This window comes from Mustela nigripes, chromosome 4 (genome assembly GCF_022355385.1).
Source record: "Mustela nigripes isolate SB6536 chromosome 4, MUSNIG.SB6536, whole genome shotgun sequence".
NCBI lineage: Eukaryota > Metazoa > Chordata > Mammalia > Carnivora > Mustelidae > Mustela > Mustela nigripes.
This window is the reverse complement of record NC_081560.1, coordinates 142,518,190-142,545,089: the sequence shown is the minus strand read 5'-3', so window position 1 is coordinate 142,545,089 and position 26,900 is coordinate 142,518,190. Positions and strand designations below refer to the sequence as shown.

Genomic DNA, 26,900 nt, shown 5'->3' with positions numbered 1-26,900 from the left:
GCCTTGAGCATGTGCAGCTAACATTGAGTGATCCTATAACAGGAGGATGTTTTAAGTGAGAATTATCTCTTTCCATAATATTTCCCAGGCTAAGCCTCTCTCCTGGCCCAGTGAGAATCTCTTCAGCCTCCCCTCCGCTCTGTGATGAGGAGGACATGCTGCAGGCCCAGCCCTGCCCGCCGTCAAGGAGCAGAAGCTGAAATACTCCAGCCTCTGCTCTCTGCACCCATCACTTTCATCCCAGTGAGCCTTAGGGCCAGAGACCTGGGTCACATCCTGGGCAAGTCACTTTCTTGCTGTGGGATGTCAGGCATGCAACTTAAGGAAATTGAGGTTAAGAGAGGTTATCTGCAAAGATGCAGGTTGTAGAAAGTAGGGTTGTTTGAGGATCAGATGGGATTCGAGAGGCCCTGCAGAACTTTACATCGGTTACCTACTGATTTATAGATATCACATGAATCCTACCATTTAATAATACTTCCAATAGCCATCATCTATTTAAATAAATCCTCAAGATAACCTCATGAATCAGGTACTAACTCCAGCCCCTTCAAGACTCTAACTTTATCATTGTAAAATACAGAATTGGTACCTTGCCTAAGACCATTTAGTTATTTAGTGTCTGAACTGAGCTAACACAGGGCTATTGTAGTATGAATCTCACATAGTAGATGTCATGGAATCGGGCACAGATAATTTTGGATGAGGATCTTGTTGGCATCCTTCAAATCGTGCACTGTGAATAACCATCATTCTGCGCGAAGGCAGTCACACCCTGCTCCCAGTCTTAGAATACTTTCAATTGTGTTTTCAGTCACTCGGGATACAACAAGCTATGCTTCTCTTTTCCCTGCAATAACATCCTTCCCCCAACTCTGGTTCCTGGAATTTTCAAAAGTCCTGATAATATTTCTGGAATGTAAATTTTCCCTTTTCACCATCCGTCGCTCTGTGCTCCTTCAGGGCCCCCCGTGCTCCCTCAGACACAGGCTGGTGGGAGCCGGTCTTCTAATGCAGATGCTGACTTAGAGAGGGGACTTCTCCCCATCCATCAACTCTAACTGCATTCAAACATGTTCAATATGTGGGCTTCTTGATAACTTCCACTCTATGGAAAACAAAATGGAGGGAAATGATTATTGGCACAAAGGGGGGAAGTCATAAATCTTCAAATCAGATATAGGACAGATTGGAACAATATGGGTTCTCCAAGGTTGCCATGATAATGTGCCTAATAACTCTCCTTGGGCAAAAAGGCAATCTGCTTTCAATCAATCTCGCTTTTTCTGAGCAAAAATACCAATTATGTGGAAGGAAGATTTTTTTTTTCCTCCCTTTTTGATAAAGGCTGCTCTCCACCCCAGAAATCATGCTGTAGCTAAAAGATATATATTCTCAATTGTCTAGAATGGTATTGGACAGCTAGCCTCAAATGAGAAAAGTCAATCCTTTTTTTTTTTTTTTCTCTCCTCTCCTGCCTGCATTTGTCTACTTCTTAAGAGAACTGAGAGCTAATTAAAGGCTTAAGGGATAATATTGATTGCATTGGAATATATTTTATATGTACCCAGCACATTTTCAACTAAGAGAACCCTGACTCTCTCTAAGGCTGAATAAATCAGCTGACGGGGCCTTTGATTCAAGGGTGAGAGGGTGAACTCATCTCCTTCCTTTCCACTTTTCACACATCTGTCCTAGAGATGAATGAGTTCAGAACAGGGAGAGGGAATGCTGGCAGATGTTCATTCAGTCCTTTGCGTACAGGATGGGAAGGATGAATGTTCAGGCATTTTCCCGGACCTATCATTGATTCGAGTCCAAGTGTGAATAATCACCAGGCTTCTACTGGTATAGAACTTTGAGCTTTGCTGTGCCTGGGACAGGAAGCTGGCTGGGTGGCATTAACTTCTCTGATCCCTCATCTGTTGGATGGGAATAAGGAGCTTGCCCAAGATCACACACATCCTTGGTGGCAGAGCAAGGGATCCTGTCTGGCTTATTCTCACACCCAGGTGAACGGGAGGACCTCCACCACATATGTGTCCTGTGGAGGTGCCCATACATCGGATTCATGCTGGCCTTGTTTGCAGTCATGGAAGTCTGTGGGCAGAAAACATTACAACTGTCCCCATGCAGCCCTGGATGTCAGATCAGGACACCCTGTGTCTTGGTCACTTTCTGAACACCCCTGGCAAATTCAGAATCAGAAATCTTATGCAAAACATGCAAATCCCTTTACGGCCTCTTTTGTCCATATAAATGCTCATGTGCTACAAGAAATATTTTAAGAGATGGCAGGATAAAAATGTATGTAATCCAAGTGTTTGGTTCATGTCCCGTGTTCTGACCCCCGATGTATTTCCAGAGGGAGTTAGTCATGTGGGTGTGGGGCATTTGGAGAGGTGGCCAGGGGACCTCCTTGAACCTGGCTGGTCCTGGCTAGAAAACAAAGTGATCGTGTTGGAACATCTCTTCTGAGGCAGCCCACAGACAGTCTTTCCTTCCCAGGATGGCCTTTGCTTGCCCGGCCCCTGAGTGAGTGTGGCACCGTAACAATAACAGTCCATAATGGTGATATTATTAACTGCATTGTGCATATTATTGATTTACTCTTTGTTCTGCATCATTATCCTTTCACCAATGAGTTGACTGCCTTATTCTCACATACTTAGTCAAGCACCAAATTACAGCGAAAGGGCAGGCTCTTGTAATGGCATCTAATGGAACATTGCATAAGCAATCATCACTTCCTCCCATTATGAGCTGCCTCCAGCCAATGAGCTTTCTGCCTTGTTGGAATGTGCACCGAGCAATTATGAGGTGCAGGGGGCCTAGCCATTCTAAAATTTTTTCCCACGAAATTACGTGCTTCAGTGTTCACCCCCTGCCCGTGCCTTAGAACCTGGGCAGGGACTCAGCCTCTGTCCCTAGCAGCCTGAGAGGCACAGGGACCTGGGCTGAGCCCCTTGCTATGGTCTTCTTATTAGAAGCCAGAAGGTTGCCTCTCCACAGTCGGGCTCCAGATTTGGGTCATGGGGCTAGCCCTTGCACCAAAGGGCTTAGTCCTGATGGAGCGTCAGATACTAAATGTTAAGGGCCACCGGGTAGCCAGACTGGTTCAGATTTCAGATTCATCAGATGGGTCCAGGAGCCCAAAGATGTTGGGTAGGATGATTGTCCCAGCAGTTCTGGAAGAGAGGCTCATCTCTCCAGGGGAAGCCACCATCTCTGGAAACAGAAGTCCAAACCTTGCTGGATCAAGGCAAACCATTCCTGCCTCATCCCTTTCTAGCTTCTCCCCATCTTGAAGTAGAACGCTGTGGCTCTTGTGGAAGTCCTGGGCAGCCCAGGGAAGCAGCTGTCTGGGGATGCACAGCTTGTGGTGTGATCTGCGATTCCATAGGCGTCCCATCCCCATTTAGCCCTGAGTAATGCTCACTTACTGTAAAGTGTTACATGCCCCCATTGTCGGAGGAGTTATGGCGGAAAAATGCAAAATTTCCTTTTTACTGCTTATGGCCAGCAGAGCCCATAACGTGTCAAGCCGCACATTAGCCACCCTGATAAAAGTCCGCTTTCTTACACACAAAATCATCGTTTCAGCAAGATTTGTTATCTCATTACCTGATAAGCTCTATGTCATAAACCAAGACTCATTCGGTAAATCTCTCAAGAGGACGCTTTGTGGGCAGAAAGGGAAAGATATGAATCTGCAAGGGACTTGATAATGCAGCATTTAAGCACAAGCATAATGTCACTTATTGTTCAATGCATAAAACCACTTGGCCAAACGGTTGGGCTTTTAATAGGATTTTGTGCAGCATCAGGTGAGAAGCCATATGCCTTTTCTGCCAAGGAGTCTCTGAGCACCTGCCAGCGCCACTGCTTTGCCTCACGGCCCTCTGGGGATGGGAGCTGGGCTTTCACGGAGGTCTGGGGAGGAGAGCAATGCTTCCCTGCAGCTGTGCGCTTCCTCTGTCTTGCCTGGGGTGGGTGCTGGGTCAGCGCGGGGCTAGCCCCATCTAACTGGCTTCTCCTGTTCAGGCACATTGTGGTCTGCGGACACATCACTCTGGAGAGTGTTTCCAACTTCCTGAAGGACTTCCTGCACAAGGACCGAGATGATGTCAATGTGGAGATCGTCTTTCTTCACAAGTAAGGGGCCCCTGCTGTTTCGAGACCTTCCACTCAACCAGGCACCCTGAGGAGGAGTGTCTGTAGGAGTGGTGGTGCGGGCGCCATGTTGGGGGGTTTCAGTGCAGAGTTGAATCGGCCATGACCCCAGATGGCCTCCTTGGAGAGGACAGTATGGAACCCATGGAAAGGGAACCAACACATTAGTTCAGTGGTGAGAATGGCACCTGCTTCTGGGGAGGCAATTCTGGCAAAGAAGAGTGAAGTTCATTATGGGTCAAACACGTCATTACCGTCTCTTCAGCTGTCTGGATCAATTCGATCCAGGTGTGTCCGCAGGCTCTGGTGTGGAATGATTAGCTGTCTAGTGTGGACTCTTTATAAGGGCAGGAGGGACAGAGTGGTCAGGCAAGACACAAACAAGAGGAAGCAGGGTATGAAGTATTAACAGCTGCAGCAACAATGGCCATTTCTAGAAACCTCAGTGTAGGACCCTGTGCTGGTCCCTGCCCGTGCATACGGTCTCTCCCTTCATCAACACGGGGAGTCAAAGTGCATGCTGTGAACTCAGAGTATTCTATATGAATCTTGCTGAAGAGGTTATTTAACCTCCCTGGGCCCCAGTTTTCACATTCATAAGATAGGGAGATCACAGTGGTTTCATTCTACCCCGTAGGGAGAATGAAAAGAAATAATCCTTATAAAGTATACAGAGCAGAATCAGGCACACAGGAAGTGCTCAATAAATATTTGCTATTATTGTGAAAGATAACATGCATTAGGTTGATAAGCAACTTAGAAGATTGGTCTTACTGTGTTTGCTGTACAGTTGAGGAAAGCAAGACCTCTCCTGCTCAATATGGTTGGGACTTTAAGCTTTGCCTGATCCCCTTTTAGGTAAAAGATAGTCTGCCAAAGGGATAGAGAGTCTGGAGACTTAGGCATGTTAACTTGGGTGGCACCATCTTTTTTGATGGACATTGGGCCACCATTGTGCCAGCACTAATTCCAAGTTATCTAGGGATAAAGCTTATGAGTTGGTGTTGACTGCATAGCAGGCTGATGGCCCAGGACTCAATCCTGCCCTGAGATCCCATGGAATTCGACTTCCCTATATAAGCTTCTGTTCTGTGCATCTCCTTCTTTTTGACATTTGTCCATAGAATACCAAACTGACCACCATGTCTGAGTGCTAGCATTTTGCCTCTCAACACTGAATTCTCCAAGTTCTGAAAGGACCAGCCAGACCATGAGTGCAGGAGCAGAACTCACAGATTCAGTTTGGTGCTTAGCCTGTCCTTACCAGCTGAGGGGCCTGTCCTCTGCAGAGCATTATGGGAGGTTCAGGAGAAGTAGTGTACGTAGGTTTTGCCCTCATATCGGTTGGGATTTCAAGATGAGCACGTGTGCAACAATGAGAGCTCAACATCTAACCTATATTCACTGACTGAAGTCAGTTTCATCAGGAGGCAGAATTGCACCGGGCACTTGCTTCAAGGAGAGACCAGCATTTCTTGCATGACCAGGCAGACTTCCCAAGAGGGCCTCAACCAGTAATGGGTCTCAAATACTGGTCCAATGTGCACGGGCTCGGTTTCTCTCTCACCCATGGCTTGAGACTGAATCAACAAGCCAGTGGCCAATGCTTTACTTGCTGGGATTCACCTTCATGTCCCCAGCATCTGTCAGTGTCAGCAATGTAGTAGATGGCCCAGTTAATTAACCTCTTGAAGATTTAGGTTAATAACATCCCTTCCTCCAGGGTTGTTTTGAGGTTTAAATGAGTTAATATTTGTCAAGTGCTTGGAACAGTGTCTGCCGCATAGTAAGTGCTGGAAAACATTAATAATTTCTACTAAGTACTTAATGAATGTTAGGCAAGCATGGACGAACACAGTTCTTGGAACCTAGTAGGTTTGAACCAAATATCATCTCCCCAGCGCCTAGCCTGATACCTTATAGAGAGTAGAAATCTTTCATCTCCACAGAAGTAATAAATGGATGAGTGAATCCATCAGTGTTTTAATCCTTGTCCTCCAATGGGAATGATGTCTGGACAGTTCAGCACCGAGAATGATGAATAGTGGACACATGTGTGAATCAAGAGCAGTACCGAGAGTACATTAACTCGGTCTGTGCCTGCTCAGAGGTGACATGTTTTGATCCAGGCCCTGGGGGATGAGAAGTCCATGTGGCTGAGAACTAGAGAAGAGGCTTTGAGGGAGGGAATGGCAGGAGGATCTGCCAGGGAGCACCTTCAGCTAATCTCTGATGTCACAGCTCCGTCTCTCTATTCATAAAGTCGGGATTCTGTTGCTAACAAAGTTGAAGACGGTTCGCCTCATAGGCCTCCGACTTTGTGAAAACTGCGAGCCTCTTTATTTTACCTTGGTAATGGTTTGGGTTTTCAGTGGGCTGGGGTTTTATTTCTCTCGAGGGTGAACCTTTTATTTCTGGGAAGGAAAGGGGCTGCTTTGAAGGTGAAAGCCTTTTCCTAGGTCTTTCTCTTTGGAAGTCAGAGAGAAAGAAGGCCATGGAAGCAGAAATACCGGAGTCTATTATATTAATGGCTGTTTCTTCTCTCCCTGCCAGCATTTCCCCTAACCTGGAGCTTGAGGCTCTGTTCAAACGACATTTTACTCAGGTGGAATTTTATCAGGGTTCAGTCCTCAATCCACATGATCTTGCAAGAGTCAAGGTAAGAAGTAAGAGGTGACTTCTGCTTTTATTCCATCTGAGAGGGGACTGACTCTGTGGTGATGGCACATGCCTCCTAGGATGGCCAAGAGTCACCTCTGCACCCCTAATGAGATAAGTCAGATGCCACCAGCCTTGACATCCCCCTTTCCCTGGTCCCAGAGTTTCATTTCCTCTGGCACTTGCTAGGCTACTTCCCTCACTTGGACTGTCATAAAATGAAAGTTATTTTGCCAGTTCCCTCAATGTCAGCACTCCTCAAGGAAGTAGACCAGTTGTACGGATTCGGTAACCTCATATACAATGTAATAATCAAGTAATTCCCATCTTAAGTTGGTCTCTGTGTAGCTCTGAAATCTATTATTTACATTGGAAAGGAGCATAACATGAAGGATAAAGTATAAATAAAATTCTGCCAGGCCATAAAACATTTTTAGCTTCCTTTTTTTTTTCCCTGCCACCAAAGACTAAAAGCATAAAACTAAACATGCAGATATCTGATATCACTTGGTAAAGGGCTAATCTTTCATTCCAAAATCTGTTAAGTTAAAAATTTTCTTATAAAGCAGACGTGAGGCTTATAAAGTAAAAGGATAGAGCAAAGTGACATCTGCTATTTTGCTCGTTTTATATAGATTTTGTAAACACGTTCAATATTTGCATGGCAGTGGATATAGACATATTGTGAATCCACTGACTTCTAAATACTAACTGTGGTCACTACATAATTTAGTAAATAATGTCATTGGCAAACATGAATAAGCTGAAGGATCTGGGTAAATTCTTTGGATTATTAAAGAAAACTAGAGACAATTTGTGACATACAGCGGAGGAAACAATGGCCTCCCACCAAAATGCAGGAATGGTCTATTAAGTACAACCTATCAAGTCGGACAGATTGCAGGCCTGAGCCAGAACAAGAATTCTTATGCTTATAAAGTCCAGTTAATCTTAATATTATCCAGACATGATCCAAGTTATGACTAATGTGAAATCTAATGAGAACTTGGAGAAAATAGTTACTGTTCAAGGACCTAATTTGATGCAAGCAATTATTAGCATAGTTCATCATTCCCTCAAAGGCATAAATCTTATTTTGACTCATGTTTAGAGAAGTCAGTAGGTTTTGAGGTCATCTGTAACACATCATTTCATATACATAGATTTGTTGTCTTTCGAATATCTGAATGCTAATTGAATACTAAATAATACTGAGTTGTTATCTGATTTAGGGCTTTTATTTCCTCCTGTTCCACAGTTAAGATGTGAAAAAGGTCAGATGAAGGACTTTGGAGTCTCAATATCTGAATCCTTGACTATTCAATTAACTTGGTAACCTGAGAGAAGGGATTTAGCTCACCTGACGCCATTTCCCGACCAGAAAAATTAAGATGATGGGGTAGATCCATTGGTAGGGAAAAAAGGCAGAGAAGGGACTAAAAGGCTTCGTTAATTGTTATTTAAAGAAATCTGGAAAGATTACATCTAAGTCACTATGCCAAATGAAAAGTATAATTACGAAGGTCCACGTTGTACCCTCGAACAACAACAAGATGAAATGTTTATACTATAACAAGAACTTGCGAGCTACATTTTCGACAAAAACTATAATCTCTCTGGATTATTTTTTTCTTTCCTTGCAAAGCACCAGATTCCCCAAAAGCTGTCGACAGAGAAAGACTGCAACCAGGCATGGCTATTTACATGTTTGTATTCTGTGATTTTCCTTTCCGTGTCTTAGATAGAGTCAGCAGACGCGTGCCTCATCCTTGCCAACAAGTACTGCGCTGACCCTGATGCTGAAGACGCCTCCAACATAATGAGGTAACACTGGGGAGGCCAGGGAAGGCTCTGGGCTTGGCGCTCTGCAGCCCCTAGGCTGCCCTTTCAGGTTCTCTGCAGAGCATCATCTCTGTGGGAACTTTTTTCCCACAGAGCCACTCTACAAATATAGGTCCAGGGGGAGCTGAGGTGCTGTGGCTGTGGAGGGCAGTGCCACAAGGCATCATAGACAGGAAGCTTATCCTTGGCAGATGGGACCCCTGGGGCTCACAGTGGGTCTTGTGTTTGAGATGTTTCAGACAGGACTAGGAAAGAGAGATTGAGATGGGTGTAGGCTTGAAGTAAGGTACCATTTTCCCGAAGGGGGATGGACCTGCCATGACTTGACTGTGGGTGATTTTGTCTGCCAGAGATACTTAGAGATATCTGGAGATGTTCTTGGTTGTTGTAATGAACGGATGACGCTGCTCACATCCCAGGAGGTAAAGGCCAGGCATGCTGTTCAACATCCTACAACACACAGGGGACAGTTCCCCGCAGCAGGGAATTATCTGGCTCCAAATGTCAGTAGTGCCAAGCTTGAGAAGCTCCATGTTGGAACTTTCCAAGTGTGTCTGTGGCATTGATTAATATCCCCCTCAAAGAGCAGTTGGTTGACTGATGGGCTTGTTTCAGCCAGTTTCCCAGAATGAAACAGTGTCTTCACTGAAAGCCTTCTCAGTGCTTTTAATACTAACATGCTTTTCTAAGATAATGATCGACAGAGAACTTAGCAAACCTATTTGACTCCAACCCTCCCCTTCCCCCTGCCCCCCAGCACCTTTATTTACAGAACATCTTTGGGTGGGCAGGGACACACTCTGGAGACCACCACCCAGTGCCCTCCCTGGAAATGGGTGAGGCCCATGGAAGGCCATCTCCTGGCCTGACCTGACATGGCTGACCCCCACACTTCCTATTCTTTTCTCATTTCAGAAGAACACTGTTCTTCGACAATGGAATGACAAAAAAAGATATTTAGCTCCGGAGAGTTAAAGCCCCTTAGGATTCTTCTTCTCCCCTCCGGCCTACATTGCGGAGGAGTTAAGAGGCCTGGAAGAGAATAATACAGAGATGCTTCTGGAGAAGAGATGAACTAAGAGAAAACATTCCCTCCCACTACATTCCCAGGAACTCTTGCCTAATTGTGAGCAGCCGTCCTTTGGTCCAGACAGACCTCCCTCTCCCCACAGCTTGGTTTGCTGCAGCCTGGGAATGTACTGGGATGAGGGCTTGGGAAGTGGCATCTTCACCATGCTCCCGTCTCCCTTCCTTTGCTTCTAATCGGTGGCCCCAAGTGACATGAGCTTTCCCATCACTGAGGTAGGTGGGGGACTCCCCTGGTGCTTCGGGGATGAGCACGTCTTTCCCTCAGCATCTGGTGTCTGTGTCTGGCAAGCGACATCTGGCACAGTATTCTCTTTCCTCCCGCTTTTCTTTGGCAATATGTTTTCACGCAGTTGTTTTAAGGAAGTTGATGCATGAACTCTTGTCCCCATGGCGCTTGCCAGCCTGCCGGGAGGTGGTGGAATGGGGACATATGTCCACACCTGGGTCCACCCCCTAAACTAGTCACAGCTGGAAAGTGACTACAACAGCTCACCATCGGGTGCTCCAGAGGAACCCCCTTCCTGAACTAGGATTTCCATCCTTCCCCACGTTTTCATGTCATCTGAAATGATAAAAACGTAACCTTTCAGGAACTAGTCTTCCTGATCTTGAGATTTTCAAACATAAAAACAAAAGAAAAGAAAGTGTAATGTGTTGATCCCTGGAGAAGTTTTGGGGCTAGTGCCTCCCCCCGCCCCTTCCAAAAGTGAATAATGGAAATGAGTAATAGTTTGGAAATGGGCATTTCTCTGAATGGCAATATTTCATTTAAGCCCAGGCTGCGGTCCGGCCAATATGAAGACTTGTCAGTTACCAGGGTGTTTGGCGGGACGCCACCGCATGAAAATTACAGGACAGAGGTAGCATCAGACATGTAATGAAGCCATGCAGTAACCAGAATCAGAACTATGGCCCAGGCAGCAAAAGGAATGGAAAGTTCAGGGTTAAAAACTGGGCTCTGTCTTTCCCTTATTTGTATAATCCTCCTTTCTCCTTCTTTTAATGAGACCAATCTGCCCCTCTTGAAATTAAAATGTCAACGAGTCATTTGAAATGAGCTAATGCAGGAGACCCCCCCGCTCTGGCAGTGAACGGAATTCAGAATTCAGGGCTGACTGAAGCTCAAAGTCCTTGAGTTATAAGCGAGAGCCAACACAACACTTTTTCAAAAATAAAATGAATTGCTTCAAGAGCAAAAGCCCAGGGTGAATTTGTGCAGGAAGAGGCTTCTGTGCGATCCATTTCCTAAATTCACAAGTTGTAGCTTTTCAGATAAAACTGCTCCCTGCCTTCTCTCCATTTCTCCCCGCACGGAGACGTTTCTTGGTGCAGAGTTTGTGGGGGTGGTCCTAATACACGCACTCGCATTTCTGATTAGGCTTCTCGGTGGGCCGTCCTGTGGAATTCCATTCTTTAGCCTTCCTTGTCACAGAAGGAAATGTGCAGTGTCACCTCTGACAGAGTCGGTAATGACAAAAACCATAACTTACACGTGGCGAGAGCTTTTAATGATTTCAAAGCATTTCCACATCTGGTCTTTCATTTGCTGCTCATACCAAAGCCTGTGAAATAAATAAAGCAGGTACCATTGCCCCCAACGTCCAGATGAGGAAACAGTCACAAAGAACCCAGGGATTTCCTGAAGGTCACCCAGTTCCTTAGTACATTGGGACTGGAATCCAGGTGTTTCTACTCCTCCATATGTAGCCCAGTCTCAGGGAGCAGAAGCCAGGGGTGGATTGGGGGAGGGCAGTGACTCATCGGCAGTATAGACTGAGGGCAGTTTGCCTGGGTGCTAGGGGGCAGGGAGAGTGGAATTTTCTATCAGACGGTGGCCGTCCAGCCAGCCTTGGATTTTTATTTTCCACCAGCATTAAAGTCTTCACTTAGACTCTATTATCTATCAAAGGCTGAGTCATTGATCCCGACATAAGAGCCCTGCTCAGAAATCATTTTTGTCAGTGGCCTTGTGTGTGTGACAGTTTAGTATCATTTGTCAGGCTGGTTGTTTGATTCGTCATTGTTGTCTCAAGTTGTTAACTTGGAGAACTGGACTCAGAGCAAGTTGCTTCTAGGCTTGTCCCCAGGGTATGTGAGATTGCAAACCTCCCTTGGCCCGTGGCTTGAGGCCGCCTTATTTAGATGTCTCTGTAGGCAGTAAGCCCGTGACCCTGCTCTGGATCACCTGTGCCACTAAACGGGCCCACACGCGACACCAAGGCACCAGAGAACCGCTCTCTTCTTTCCTGCCCCACGCACAGTCTGTGGTCATTCTGTTGATTTCTTTCTCATGCTGCCATGGGGTACAGTGATGGACACCGTTTAACCAGGCCCTGTGCCGGCAAGCCTTCTGGATGGTCCTGGCTGCTGGCCCCGCATTCACTCTGTTTGGGTACGGTCAAATTCGTGTTCCCGTCAGACTCCAAGAGTTAGACAGACCCCGCCTCAGCTGTGGTTCTTTCTTTTTCAGAGTCATCTCCATAAAGAACTACCACCCGAAGATAAGAATCATCACTCAGATGCTGCAGTATCACAACAAGGTAGGACAGCGAGAGGCCGGGCCCATCCCAAGCTCAGAGGTGAACAAGCATGCCTGGTCTCTCTTCTCTCATTGTACAGATGCATGTGCACACACACACACATGTGCACATGCACACACACATGCCCCCCCCACACACATGTGCACACATGTGCTGCAGTAATCCAAAGGGCTAGACAAGGGGTGCTGGGTACATACCTCCCTGGGGCCTTTCTTCAGTGCAAGCACCTTATTGACCGCTGCTCACTGGAAGGCAGCATCTGTTGGACCCCCAGGTTGGAATATTGATTTAACCTTAGATCCCAATTTCAACAATGTCCACTTTTTATGTACTGTACTCCTTTCTTTCTATCTTTCTTTTCTTTTTTTTTTTTTTAAGATTTCATGTATTTATTTGACAGAGAGAGAGAGACCACAAGTAGGCAGAGAGGCAGGCAGAGAGGGGGGGTGGGAAGCAGGCTCCCCGCTGAGCAGAGAGCCCAATACAGGGCTCGATCCCAGGACCCTGAGATCATGACCCAAGCCAAAGGCAGAGGTTTAACCCACTGAGTCACCCAGGCGCCCTTTTACTCTCTTCTGTAGTCCGGCGTACGAGTGAAGGAGTCCTGCCTTGTGCCCTCAGGGACTGACGGGGTAGTCCGGGGTAGAGAGCTTCCCAGGCGAGTGATAGGGCCTTGCTACCAGAGACCAGGTGACATGGAGGAGCAGACCACGCACCGGTTGGAGAATGCGGAACATGGCCTTCTCCTGCTGCAGAGGAGAACTGGCTTGGTTGAACCGAGGGAAAAAGTTGCTCTACAGAGATAAGACATAAAGGAATTTTCCTCCTGTTCTAGTTTAGAAGGGGATTGGGAAGAAAACAAACGTTGGAGTCTATGCTGTTTCGCTTGTGATTACTTCTCAGTCTCTCATTCAAAGGCACTGCTCCTTCACGCTGCCTGTCACTGAGCTCCCAGGGAAACAGCTTTGGGGGAGGGAAGGTGGCACCTTTCTCCGTTTGATGTGGAACGGGTGATTCCCCGTAATGAGGCTGGGAAACCGGAGGCTGCTCGGTACCTGGAACCAGGTGTTCTGTCTGAGCACAATAACTCCCCGCTGGGTTATGAGTGAGCGTGTGTCCATCTTCTAGGCCATATTCCCTGCGAAATAGGCAGTCAGGTGACCCAGAGAAGACCCTGTTCTGCCAAATGCACCAGTGCCATGCCATTATTTCTTAATTGCTGGCAAGGGCTGCCCCATTTCGCTGTGTGGAGGCCCATCAGAGGCCGTTGTGAAGTGGGGCCTGCTGTCGGCGACCGGCCTACCGCTCGGGTCTGCTGCCCACTGCCCGGCCCTCAGCAGGTGCTTCCACGGCAGAACGTGTTGCACTCCAGCCAGTGGGCTTGGTGGTGGGCACCTAAGGTCCCATTGTCCTGTTCATCTCTGGAAAACCCAAGGACACGGAAGACATAAAGTGAGGATATCGGGGACTCACAAGCATCGGTCTGGAGAAGTTTCTAGATAGCAGCCCCTATAGGTGGAGGGGAATTTTATTAGCAAGCCTGTGGCTGGAGACAGCTCCTCAGGCAATAAACTCTTCTTTCATTTATGATTTGAAATTTCATTCAGTGTGGGAGTGCTTTAAGCTGTTGTTTAGGTTTTTGGCTGAATTTAGATTGAAGAGGGAAATTAATGTAGTAGTTTAGAAATGGGTGTCAATTCCTTTTTTCCCCCTTGCAATGAGTATGGATGCTGCCTCTTCAAGAAATTCGGGATGGTTTCAGCTGTGATTTCTGTCAAAGTCCAAGTAGCTGAATGGACCTAGGATCTGGATGGAACCTGGTCAGTACTCACATGACCATAGCCACGCTGAATGTCTGGTCCACGCTGAGGACTCTGGTACAAACCTTTTCATGATAATTATTCAGGAAAAAAATGATGAAGGCGGCAACCGATCCTGAAAACACATTTTCAGGGAATGTGCCAAAAACACATTTTTGCTTAGAATCACCCCAATATGTTGGGGTTTCAGAGTCAGGCAAAATCACGTGTGAGACTTTGCCCCTATAGGATGAGTAATGGATGAGCCCACTTTTCTCGATCATTTCATTTCCCTCTTCTAGAGGGAGCAAAAAGTCCGCTGGTCATTGTCATCCCATTCCTCATGGAATTGCAGATGGACACTTGTCACCCTGCTCTATAACTGCTATTTTTTGAGATGCTCCCACCTTCTCTTTAATCTGTTTTTCCCCCATTGCCTTACAGTCTTATTTTTCTTCCTCTCTCTGTCCTTTCTCTTCATCCATGAATAAATGCCCAGAGGCCTCCACCCGTTAAAACTTGCTTTCTTGAAAGACCCTGGTATGTGTATGTAAACTTATGTTGCAATCGGGGCGCCTGGGTGGCTCAGTGGGTTAAAGCCTCTGCCTTCAGCTCAGGTCATGATCCCAGGGTCCTGGGATCGAGCCCCGCATCGGGCTTTCTGCTCAGCAGGGAGCCTGCTTCCTCTCTCTTCCTCTCTCTCTGCCTACCTCTCTGCCTACTTGTGATCTCTATCTAATAAATAAATAAAATATTTTAAAAAACAAACAAACTTATGTTGCACACAACACACTTTAAGTGATAGTTAATTCCATAATTGGATATGAGACTTAAAACATAAAGAATTTCAATTCCCTGTGCTCTAATGATGCTGGTATTCCAGGGCCTAAAGGGATGTAGGCAAGCTGCCTACTTCTCTCCAAGTAAAATTGGTCCTGAGTTTGTCATCATAATAATTTTAGATATTTGTGGCCTATTTTATGGTTTTAAAAGAGCTTGACATCCATTATCACATTTAGTCCTCCTTTGGCCATCTGTGCATGCTAGCATCCCAGTGTGACTCCAGACTGGGAGTCTGTGTTCTCCCAGACAGAGCAGCTCTGGTGAGTACAACTCGTGGTCACTTGGCAGGCACTGAGCTAAGAACAGAATGGCCAACTGTCACCTTCTCTGTAAATAGAGCCCACCCCACTGAACCAAACTCTGGTTCCTCACAGCAGGCCTTCTAGAAGGACTGGTGTTTTCTAAAGTGGATCTGATTTCATGGAGAGAAACACTCAGCCCAGCCCAGATGTCTCTGAACGCAGAAAGAAGATGGCACAGGGCACTCATTTTTGATTTGAGTGTTGTAAATGTTTTGAAGCTTTTCAAGGAAAGAACAGTTGATGATATCATAGAAAAGTATCACTTCCGATGACTTGGCTGCTAATGGATTTTTAATTTTCTGAATAGATTCTAGAAAGAAAGGTCTTTTTCTAGGACCTAGAAACCAAGTCCCAGTGGCCCAATGGTGATGCAAGTTCTTTGAGCTTTCTCACTAAAAAACACTTAGATTCTTGGGCAATAGTGTTGAAGTGTTTTCTCTGTAATGAACTTTGTTCCTTCTGGTGGCTTTCTCAAAGTTATTTATGGATAGGGAAGGCTGGAACTGGACTTGACCTCTACTGGTTTCCCAGGAAAGCATATTTTCACATTTCTCCTTCTTGAGATGAGGAGTGGTCCAGTGGCTGATCAAAGGGGGACCCTGGTCCTGCTACACCTGTTTTATCAGGCCTCATTCTTCAGATCCAGGATGTGCCTCTAGACCTTTGTGCAATGATGCTGGCATTTTCCAGTGGACCCAGATATCCCTCAGATGAAGGACAGAAGTGTCAGAAACAGAGGATTTGAGTTCCTTGTGAAATTTCCTCTCTTCATCTCATGCACACAGATGTTCCTCCTGGCCTTTGGTACATCCCTCCCTGCTCCCTGCTACAATTGGGGAAGATACAACAGCCCATGAACGGAGGCCATATGGAAGCCCGAGAACTGAAACAGACTTGACTTTCCCATGTAATAACATGTGAAATATGCCTAAGGAACTCAAACCAGATGGGGACAGGGGGGACCCAAAGCCCAAGCGCCTGGACTTCATACCTTCAAAAACTTGGCACATGGGGATATGAGAGCCTCTCTGGAAAAGGCTTTGATTGTTCGTTTGCTTGCTTGAAAGTGCCATGAAGATAGTAAAGGGGGAAGGTGGCCTTTGCCAGCCAGTGAAGAGTTGGGAGAGAAACAGTGTAAGGGGCAAGACGATCCTCTGGAATCAGGCTTGTGATGGGAAAAGGTCTCTGATACTCAGCTTGGCAGAAATTACCATCCATCATGGCCTACACACCAAACTTTTTAACCATGGTCTCGTTAGGGAGGATACGGTCTTCTCTCCCAGGAGTCATTGCTGGCTTAGGACTTGTGAAACTGTCACAGGACTTTGAGGAAGGAATTTCACAAGAGGGGAATTTCTGATAGCAGAGCAAGAAGCCATTGGACTTGTTCTTATTTCCATAATGGCATCTTCTCTTCTAGTAGGTACGGCCGTAGTGTGTTACCCTGACAGTGAAGGGAAGCCTTCTGGGTGCTCCTGGTGTTTGCTGGTACCTGGAGAAAAATAGGCGTTTCAGGGCCATAAAGTCTTGGCATCCACGGGGGGTCTAGTAGGGCTTTCAGCTACAACCTCAAATGCAAAGCAAGCGGTCTTTCTCTTATGACTTGGAAAAACACTTAAAGAGTTTTTGGGACAAAGACTTTGCATTTTGGGAGGTAGCTTTCTCCATTTATTAGACAAATTACATCCTTAGAAAGTTCCTTTATAAAATAAGCCAAAAAACTGCTTTCTTGTAACATATACCAGTCAGTCCTAATTCTGGCCCCTGGAACAAAGCAAGACAAGCCTAATCTCTTTTCATTGCAGCAGCACCTGAGGCTTTCAGAGGTAACCATCCTGTCTCCATGAGGGTGTGGTCCTTCTTCAGGCCAGACACTGCTGGCTCTCTTAACTGTTTCTCGTAAGACGTTTTCCAGAACCCCCACCTCTCCTTGTGCTTGTCATTTTTTTTCTGGAAGTTATTCAATTGATCAGTTTCCCTCTTTAAATCTGACTGTTACAACTGGATCAAGTACTCCGGAACCAGCCTGACCGATTCACAGCAGAATGAAACATTTGTTTCCCTTGATCTGGAGACCATTTCTAACAAGCAAGCATTGGCTTTCTCTGTAATCTGTCACACAGTTGGCCTTTTTTTGGGATTTGAGTTACCCATACACTTAAGTTTTTTTCCCTTCTTTCCCCCTCAGCTCTACTGCCAAGTTAGATCTTCTCATTTTGAATTTATACATTGATTTTTTTTTTTTTGAACCTAAATGCTGCACTTGACATTAAGACTTTTAAAAATTTTTCCTGGTTGTTTTTCTGCCCATTTTTCCAATCCTGGCAAAGTTTTTGAATTTTGACTCCTTCATCCAATGGATGATCTCTGACTCTGCTTCATGCTGCTTAAAATTAATCAGATGAGCGTGTGTCTGTGTCCTTATCCTCGGGTGTGACCTGTTACATAGGATCAGTCCATCTGCAAGAGATCATAATATGTCTACACTGTGATTTGCCTGATGATTTAGGTCAGTGCTACTCAAAGTGTGGTCCCCAGATCGCACCTCGAATTTGTTAGAAATGCAAATTCTCCAGCCTCGCCCTGCACCCTACTAGATCAGAAAGAGTGAATGAGGGGCCGGCAATATGTGTACCAACCCACCAGGTGATTCTGAGGCCCACTCAGACTTGGGGGCCACTGACCTGGAGTTTCGGGGATGCAGATTAAAAAAAGATTCTAAAACACACAGACAACTGAGGGTCCGAGTCTGTTTGAGGAGCTCTTTTATGAACAACCTAGCGAGCTATTCTAGTAATGTGGGCTGATGTGTCTGTCCCAAGAGGACATTCCCTCTGGACTCTGTTGGCTACATGACAAATCCCAGGGGAAGACCTGGGTTAGGGAGGCGCAGAAGCAATGTTCCAGAGAGAACCCCGAGGACAGAAGTCCACGGAATAGGGGAGTCGAATGAAATAGCAAACAGCAGGCTCAGGCCAGGGAAAGAAAGGATGAGTCTAAATGCCTCTGAGCCATCGGGCAGTGGTGCATTTCCCAGAGGAGATTTGCAACCATTGAACATTTAGCAACCTCAGTTCTCATACCTTGTGTTTGCTTCTACAGGCCCATCTGCTAAACATCCCGAGCTGGAACTGGAAAGAGGGAGATGATGCAATCTGCCTCGCGGAGCTGAAGCTGGGGTTCATAGCCCAGAGCTGTCTGGCTCAAGGCCTCTCCACCATGCTCGCCAACCTCTTCTCCATGAGGTCATTCATAAAGGTAACGTCTTGTCCTATTAGAGCCCATTAGCCCCGGATTCAGTTTGTCGTGGGGTTGAGTAGAGAGCACAGCTTAAACTCAAAACAGATCGACGGGCTTTAACCACTCTGGTTAAGGAGAAATTCCTTGTTACAGATTTGGGCACGAGGCCAACTTCTTTCAAAATTATGTTTTTATTTTTATTTGGCACATCCACGGCCATTAAATGATTGTTCAAAGCACAAATCCTCTCTTTTTTTTAGATAAACCACATGTTTATCTATCAACAAAGCCTCCGCTGTTAAAACAAAAATATGATTTATATACATTCCATATGGCACCAGAGTGCCTAAAGAAAAGAATTATCATTTTGCTTTTTTTACATCAAGTGGCTGGTGGACCTCTCACTGTGCAGATAAATGCAGACCATGTGTTTGTGCTGAAGCCCAAACCCCAACAACATAATTCATTTATTTATTTCTGCACAATCAAGGAGGCCAGCAGGGCTGACATGCCACGGTTGTTTGAATGGAGAGTGGAATGAGGGGCCGACTCCTCAGCAGCGGCGCCCTGTGTGCCATGAGATGGGCGGTCTGGCTCTGCTCGTCTCCTCTTCACCCTGAAGAGCGGGCTGGGCAGCCACCCCAGCGTCTCCAGAGTGGCCCCTGCCTGCTGGACCACCCCAGGCAATGAAAGACCCAACTCTTTCCTCACAGGCCAGGCCGGGGCACTGGCCAGGCCAGGGCAGGCCCATTTCCGGGACACTGGGTTGAAGGCCCGGGCCCTTCCTAAGAGGGCTTTTGGAGTAATGATCACACCCGTCCTCATCCTTGCATTGTTCTTAACCTAGACCAGTCAAGGAGGCAGACCAGGGCAGGAAAACCCGCCCAGTGTGGGCCTTTCTGACTTGGCATTGGTGGTCGTCAGCTCAGGATTTGGGCTTCCGTTTCCCCTTCCTGCAAGAGTAGGAATGGAGGTGGGAAAGTTGTGAGTTACCAGGAGGTCCCATGAGGGGCTCTAGAAGCCCTGTGATCCTAGGTGTCATACCTCCAGCCCTGGGCTGCCATTACTGCATTGTGTGGCACTGGTGGTCCGTTGTTTGGGGGAGTCGAGGCGATGGCCCTGGAGGCGGTGGGAAGGATGGGCGGGAAGAGTGGGGCTGAGACTACGGACCGGCTACCTGCGTGGGCTCACCCGGGGCATCCCGCCGTGGCATTAGAGCAGGGCTTTTCTCTCAGCCCTTACCCTCTCTACCCACCTAATTTACATTACATAGGCAGTTCCTAGATAAAAGTCCTTTATGTGAGAGGACAAATTGTGCTGGAGTCCCTTCTATCACTTTAGCAAAGGATGCCTTGATCAAAACATTCCTTCAGCTCCCTATGTGCCCAAAGACCTCAACTCCACAGAACTCCAGGCTCAGACCCAGCACACAAATAAGGGTATTGCGGTTTTTTCTTTTCTTTTCTCTTCTTTTCCTTTCTTTTCTTTTTTTAATGGCTTCTTTAATCCAGGCTGCTATTCCCCTGCCTGGATGAAACTGAATGCAGGCTAAATGGAGTTGGCAGGGGAGGTCTGTGTGGCGGGACTGAGAAGCATACCCCAAAGCCAGATGTAGCCTTGTGTCTCCCACGGCTCTCGTGTTCAACACAAGGAACCCAGACCCCAGGATAAAGGACTGTCACCAAGAGAGCTCTTCTGGCTCATTCATCTGAGCTCTGGTGGTTTTCTCCAGCAGGGAGTTACCCACAGGCCCAAGCACGAGGTCTGAGACCTGGGCTCTGCTTCCTTTTGTTGATGTAACACGGTCTTGGCAGGGCCCTACCGCACATGGGGCACTTGACATGCGTATGTTTTGATTTTGTGGTGCCTGCATGGAAACTGGAGCTGCCTGTCAAGAAAATTAATAAAATGGATGTGACGCTGATTCCTCAGTGTTATTATTGAGCAGGGAAAAAGAACTTCTGTCCAACTCTCCTCAAGACCCTGCAGGGCCTCACCTCTGGAGCCAAGGACGTCCCCTCCAGCCTAGCGAATCCCACTGCCAAGTTCCTATTTAGGAAGAGCCTGTGGAAGAGGCCTGGCTGGGCCCTGGTGTAACTGAAAACACATTTCCCTCCTAGGGTTATGTTACTGTGTCATTTCTGCCTGGAGCCAGGTCCCCCGTGTTCGGAGGTAGCTCTCTGAACATGGCCTCTTGACATTCAGGTGGTCTTTGTGTTGGAATTTGCTAAGGCACATGACCTGGAAATAGCAAGGTTTCCCTGCATCTATTGTTTTCACTTAAAATAAGGACTGCTGGAAGCATGTGTTCCCCACTCTGTGGCGTCATGCTGGTGCACTGACCCTCCAGATCCCCGATCCTTGTCTCCCTCAGGTCATGATAAACACCTTGATGATGGTCTCCTTGGCAGGTTTTATATATTATCTTCCATTCCCGAGGTCATAGTGTCTTCACTCATTTTTACTGGGCAGGGGGCAGATGGAAAAGGAAATCTAGAAATGGATGATCGTTGCCAGAAATTGCTTCCTGCCCCAGTATCCCCCATGTCCTCCGGCAGAGAATTCATTAGTACTTCCGTAGGGACAGGAGGCCCTCAAGGATGGAGAGAGGTGGGATGAGGCTTTGGCGGGTTTCATCCCTTGAGGACACTTAGTGTTTCTGGAAGCCAGAGGTGGAGTGTGTGCTCAGCCTCTCCCTTGCCCTGGGCAGGTACAGCATCTGTTTCTTGGTTCTGCAGAATACATTGTACTCTGTATATATATCACAGGCAGAAGCACAGTTGGCCGGCCACGGGGACTTTAGTGTCCGTGAGACCGAAAGCCAAGGCTGAAAGGGAGGATAATAAAGCTTAGCAAGAGGGAGGGGCTCCTGCTATGCAGAGGTTCCAAGGGGCCCAGGCCAGTGGTACCAGCAAAATATGGGGAACACTTGTGTGTCCCCTGAGCAATATCACTTTCAAAGGCCCTTACTCCTGGCTCCCATGTTGGCTGTGTCATCTCTGAATTGATCTAAACTTTTGGAGCATCTGTCTTTTTAGCCCACATCTTTGGGATAAGGAATTCAAGTGTGCTAACTACTGTTAAAGACTTTTTCCTGCCTATTCGTATGTAATTTGCTCTGCTTAACCTTCAAGGCATGGCCTCTGAAGTTTCTGGTATGCTGGTATTTGTTGAACAAATCCACGATAACCTGATAGCAAATAACTTCATGAAAGAGTCACAGGTTGGCCAATTTGACGGGTTGGGTCCTCGGACCCCACAGCCTATTGCTAATACTAGGGTAAGCATTTTCTCCAGCAGCACCCAGTTTTTGCCCTGAGTTCCTCCAGGGAGGGAAGGCAATGGTCCTGGTTCCTGAGACTAGTCTGTATCTCCACTGTCAACCAGGTGTGGAATATCCTGTGTATTTACTGCTATCGGATCTCCTACCACCTGCCTGTCAGGTTCAAGTGAGAATCTTCCTAAGGTCTTCTTTAAAGACCAAGATAATGAACTTATTTATTTAGCCGCTCTGCCATTGCCTTGCTCCTGAGTCCCTGAGTAAGTGGCCACACTTACCCTCCACTTGGCTTCCTCTTTTCGATGTATTTTAAGATCCATTGATTTTTATTTTTTCTTGGTTTTAGAGTTTTAGCGTGTAATACTTTAGTTTCTCTTCAGCATGTGTGGTTTCATGTTGAGGCTTGACCTGCCATCTTTGTGAATTGTGCTATTGTTCTTACTAGGATTAGCTGTCCTGGGCATGATAAATTGTATGTGTGGGTGTTGTGTATAATTTAGAGAGTGATTAGCTCTTAACATTTCTTTTCAGTCTGTACTGACTCTTCAAAATTTAGCAGATTTAAATTATTCTCAGGATTGCCGAGCATTTTAACTTTGCTAAGCTACCATTTGAGTGTGTGTGTGTGTGTGTGTGTGTGTGTGCGTGCACACACACACACCCTGGTACATAGCATGTACCCTGTAATTATTTCTTGTGGGTGAAATGTTACTTGATATCGATCACAACATGGTCTTCTCTGTCACCTTTTCTATTTCTGAATGAGGAAGCCATAGGAAAACTGGGTGTGTGTTATTCAGAGTGTATCTTTTTTTTTTTTTTTTAAAGATTTTATTTATTTATTTGACAGGCAGAGATCACAAGTAGGCAGAAAGGCAGGCAGAGAGAGGAGGAAGCAGGCTCCCCACTGAGCAGAGAGCCCGATGTGGGGCTTGATCCCAGGACCCTGAGATCATGACCTGAGCTGAAGGCAGGGACTTTAACCCACTGAGCCACCCAGGTGCCCCCAGAGTGTATCTTGGCCGAGGTGGACCTTGCTGGACATGAAAACCACTTGCTCATTTTTGATATTATCTCATTAAGATAAACTTTCAGCAATACATAGTCCTAGCTGGCACAAGTTGTAGGCCAGGGAATCATTTTAATTCCTTTAGTTTGGTGATGTTTATGTGCATCTGTGTCATTTTTTATATGCATATATAAAAACAATATGGTTTAGGAGCTGGAAATAAAAATCAAGACTCTAATAATACCTGAGCTATCTTGGGTTCTAACCCTGTGCCAAGTCCTAGGCTAACTGCTTTACAGACATCAGTCATTTAATTCTCACAATGACTGTACCCACCACTGGTACTATTATATCCACTTTCCAGTGGCAGATACTGTGGGTTGTGAGAAGTTCAGTAACCTACATGAGGCCAGAACACCTGGAATTGACAAACTCACGTGTCAAACCAAACAAATTGGCTCCAGGTCTTTAAGTATACCAGGAGGAAATACGGTAGGGGCACCTGGGTGGCTTGGTTGGTTAAGCATCTGCCTTTGGCTCAGATCATGATCCCTGGGTCCTGGGACTGAGCCATGGATCAGGCTCCCTGCTCAGCTGGGAGTCTGCTTCTCCCTCTGCCCCTCCTCCACCTACCCCCCCACCAAAGAAATAAATAAAATATTTTAAAATAAGAGGAAATACAGTAAGGGGGAACTTAGCTATTGCCAGAATTTTTGCTTTCTGTGGTTAGACATGGTTGCTTTGATAGAGATTCCCTGGGCACCTACTGTATTCCATGCAGGATGCTAACCACACTGTCATTCTCATGGCTAGCAGGCACTCATAAGCTTCAGGAAGCTTCTATTATGACTGGGATGCATGGGCACACTTTTCCAAGATGCATTCTCTGGGTCTTGCTGGCTTTCTCTCCGGCCAGCTCTATAAAGGGCAGAAGTCACTGCATTAAAACATGTGACCTAGGCTGGGATGAATCAGGATAAGGAAATCACCAGGTTTTCCAGAAGGAAGTGATATTACTTGCTGCTGTATTCAGGGAGTAAAGCTAATTGACTCAGTAGGTGCTTCTGGGAGAAAATAAACAGTTCTTATTGGCTGATGGGTGTAAGCTCTGCAGACCTGAGGTGTTCATCCACATGAGGGTACAAACAACAAGGCTCAGCCCAGTGTGGGGTGGGCTGGAGGTGGGTGATGGGATCTCTAAAAGGGGGCCAGGGCTGCAACTGATAAGGGTCAAGGTGGCTTTCTGCTTCTGGGAGGGGATGCTGCTGGTGCCAGAGTAGAGGGTTTCTCCCACAAAGTAAATCTACATAGCGTAAGTTACAAGGGAGAGGCAGCCTCTTGCTTATTTCATATCCACAGGTGATGTCATCCCGATCACAACTTGTCATGAGAGTGAACTTCTATAGATATGATACGAATATACTCACTTGCCATAAGGTTTATTCTCATAAATCCTACATATATAGGGGTCCCAAATTTATATCTCCATCTGGAACCTCCCCCCGAATGCAATGTCATCTATCTAACTGCCACTCAACATCTCTATTTGAGTTTTGCATCTCATCTGAGGCCTGACATACCCAGAATTGAATTCCTGTTCTTTGTCCGGAGACACTGGCGATGCCATTCTTCCCATTGCTCAAACGAATATATTTGGCGGCATCCCCAGCTTCTTTCTTTTTCTCATGCACCTCGTTCAGTCCAGCAGGAAATCCTCTCAGCTTTGACTTTCCAAATTTCTGACCACTTCCGTTCTTCCTGTCAGATCCAAACCACCATCCTTTGTTCTCCTTGAGCATTACATAAGCCTCCTGACTGCCTCCCTGCTCTGCTTTTCTCCCTCTCCCACTCTGGTCTATCCTCCGTAGAGCACCCAGAATGATCCTTCACAAGCATGAACCAGATGCTCTCACCCCTCTGCATAAATCTCTCCATGGTGTCCTATCTCACCAGGAAAAAGTTCTTACGATATTCTCTAAGTCCGAAGCAACCCTCTCCGGCCTCATCTCCTAAGTGCTCTTCTGCTCCTTGCCATCAGCTGCACCCCTTTGGCTAGTCTTTAGGGTTACACATTATTCCTCTGGCTGAAACACTCTTCCCCTAGTAGCTTCCTGGTTTCCTTCTATCAGATCTCCCATGTCTTTGGTTTGTGTTAATTTCGGAGTGAGGCCCTTCTCAAAACCATTAGAGTTGCATTTTTAAAGGGGCTTAACAGGGGCACCTGGGTGGCTCACTGGGTTAAGCCTCTGCCTTCAGCTCAGGTCATGATCCCCAGGGTCCTGGGATTGAGCCCTGCATCGGGCTCTCTGCTCAGCGGGGAGCCTGCTTCCCTTCCTCTCTCTCTGCCTGCCTCTCTGCCGACTTGTGATCGCTGTCAAATCAATCAATAAATAAAATCTTTTAAAAAATAATAAAATAAAAGGGCTTAACAACAAATCTTTAATCGAAGTAGAATATATAAACATAAAAGTGTACATCTAACAAATGGACAGCTTATTAAATATTCACAAACTCAGAACTCCCTTTTAACCAGGACCCAAGTTAAGAAGCCATACGTTATCAGTACCTCAGGGGCCCGTTTACTGAAACATCAGTGTATGCGTGGGTCTGTTTCTGAGCTCTCTTGGGGAGAACTGGCATCTCCACAGCGTTGAGTTCTACAGTCTAATGTGGCATATCTCTAATTGAGAGATGATTTGCCATTCAGCAGTTTTCCTGGCAAATGTAGGAGAATCAAAAAGAAGCAACTAAGCTCATACATTTTTCTGGGGCTCCCGGGAGTCCCTACAGGGAAGAGATGTCCCACTTCACCACAGTCTCCAGCAAGGATTTAGAGGTTCTCCCTGACTTCATGGGGTGAAGAAAGTTTCCATATGTAAACACATCAGAATCATATTTTCAAAATCACTCTCCGCTCCACAACCTGTGTATCTATGTCCTCATCTGCGTTCCTGGCTTTGATTTCCTACGTGGCTTCGTGGTCTCATTTATTGCCTCCTTCTCTGAGACAGTGTCAGCACTGTGAAGCCTAGGGCTCCTTGCCCAATCCCCAGGGCCTGGAGCAGCACCCAGTACACATGGTCCTCAAGAAATGCCTGTTGAATAAGTAAATGAATCAGCTGGTCTCAGCCTCGCCTGGCCAGCCTTGATTACACAGACAGTTGGGTGGGGCCAGGACCGCAGCGACTATTTGGGGGGTGATTTTGGTGCTGAAAACTTCCTCCATTGCTACCGTAGGTAGTTCCCTCGCCACATTAAAGAGCTTGGACTCCGCGTGGAAACTTGAAATAATGAGCTTGGCGAGGATGCTTGGAGGCTGGTTACTTTGGGTTATAAACCGTTTCGACTGCCAGAGAATCCAGTCAGTGTGTTGTTTAAATTCACAAATCAAAATAAACACCCATGCACCGAAAGGAATTGGCTAAGCCTCAGTATCCCATTTGGGTCAACATCATTGAGCGTCGTCTTTTTCCCTCCGTGGCGGCGCTCATTAGACCAGCGGCACCGCCTGCCTCCCCAGGCAGAGCCATTCACCCCGCTGCAGAGGACGAACGCCCACCTGAGAGACCAGCTCCCCCGAAAATGATTTTGAAAGAAGAGAGAATTAATCCATGAACTATTAACGGGGATTTCGTTCCCCTCTGGCCCTGGTAATTTCTAGAACATTGAATTAAAGAGTTCTTAGACCTTTACAAATTCTCAAGGCAAACATTATTAGCAAAGAGAAGCCCATACAGCATGTTAGAAGATTGCCAGAAAATGTCAATGGAATTTCTGAATAAAATAAGAGGCTTATGCTCCCCCTCCCCATTTTCTCCCCTTTTTCCCTCCCTGCTCCCCCTAACCTGATTAGAAAGTCATTTCATGTGTCTTATATGTTTGGTCAATCAAAGGCAAATGTACATGATTGATGGTGACAGGGAACACATTTAACTCATTACTCTTTACTTTGCAGCAAAATGATTTGTGTAAACTGTCTGCCTAGCATTAAAGGTAAAACAAACTTAGAAACCCCAAAATGTTAAATTTTTGTCTAATATTTTCCTTTTGGTTTTATAGCCGTAATCACATATGGATTCTTTTATTTGGCTCTTGGCACAGACTGAACAAAAGGGGAAGGCAGCA

At 46.4% G+C, this 26,900-nt stretch overlaps 1 protein-coding gene across 8 annotated transcripts in view; it reads left to right on the top strand.

Annotated features, from left to right (window-relative positions):
* Positions 1-26,900, top strand: part of KCNMA1 (potassium calcium-activated channel subfamily M alpha 1) — a 725,872-nt gene that overhangs the window by 514,644 nt on the left and 184,328 nt on the right. For all 8 annotated transcript variants that reach the window (XM_059397886.1, XM_059397885.1, XM_059397883.1 and 5 more), the window contains exons 10-14: positions 4,045-4,155; positions 6,727-6,832; positions 8,573-8,655; positions 12,233-12,302; positions 18,349-18,504. In XM_059397886.1, the coding sequence (XP_059253869.1) occupies positions 4,045-4,155; positions 6,727-6,832; positions 8,573-8,655; positions 12,233-12,302; positions 18,349-18,504 (526 nt within the window). The remainder of the gene's footprint in view (positions 1-4,044; positions 4,156-6,726; positions 6,833-8,572; positions 8,656-12,232; positions 12,303-18,348; positions 18,505-26,900) is intronic.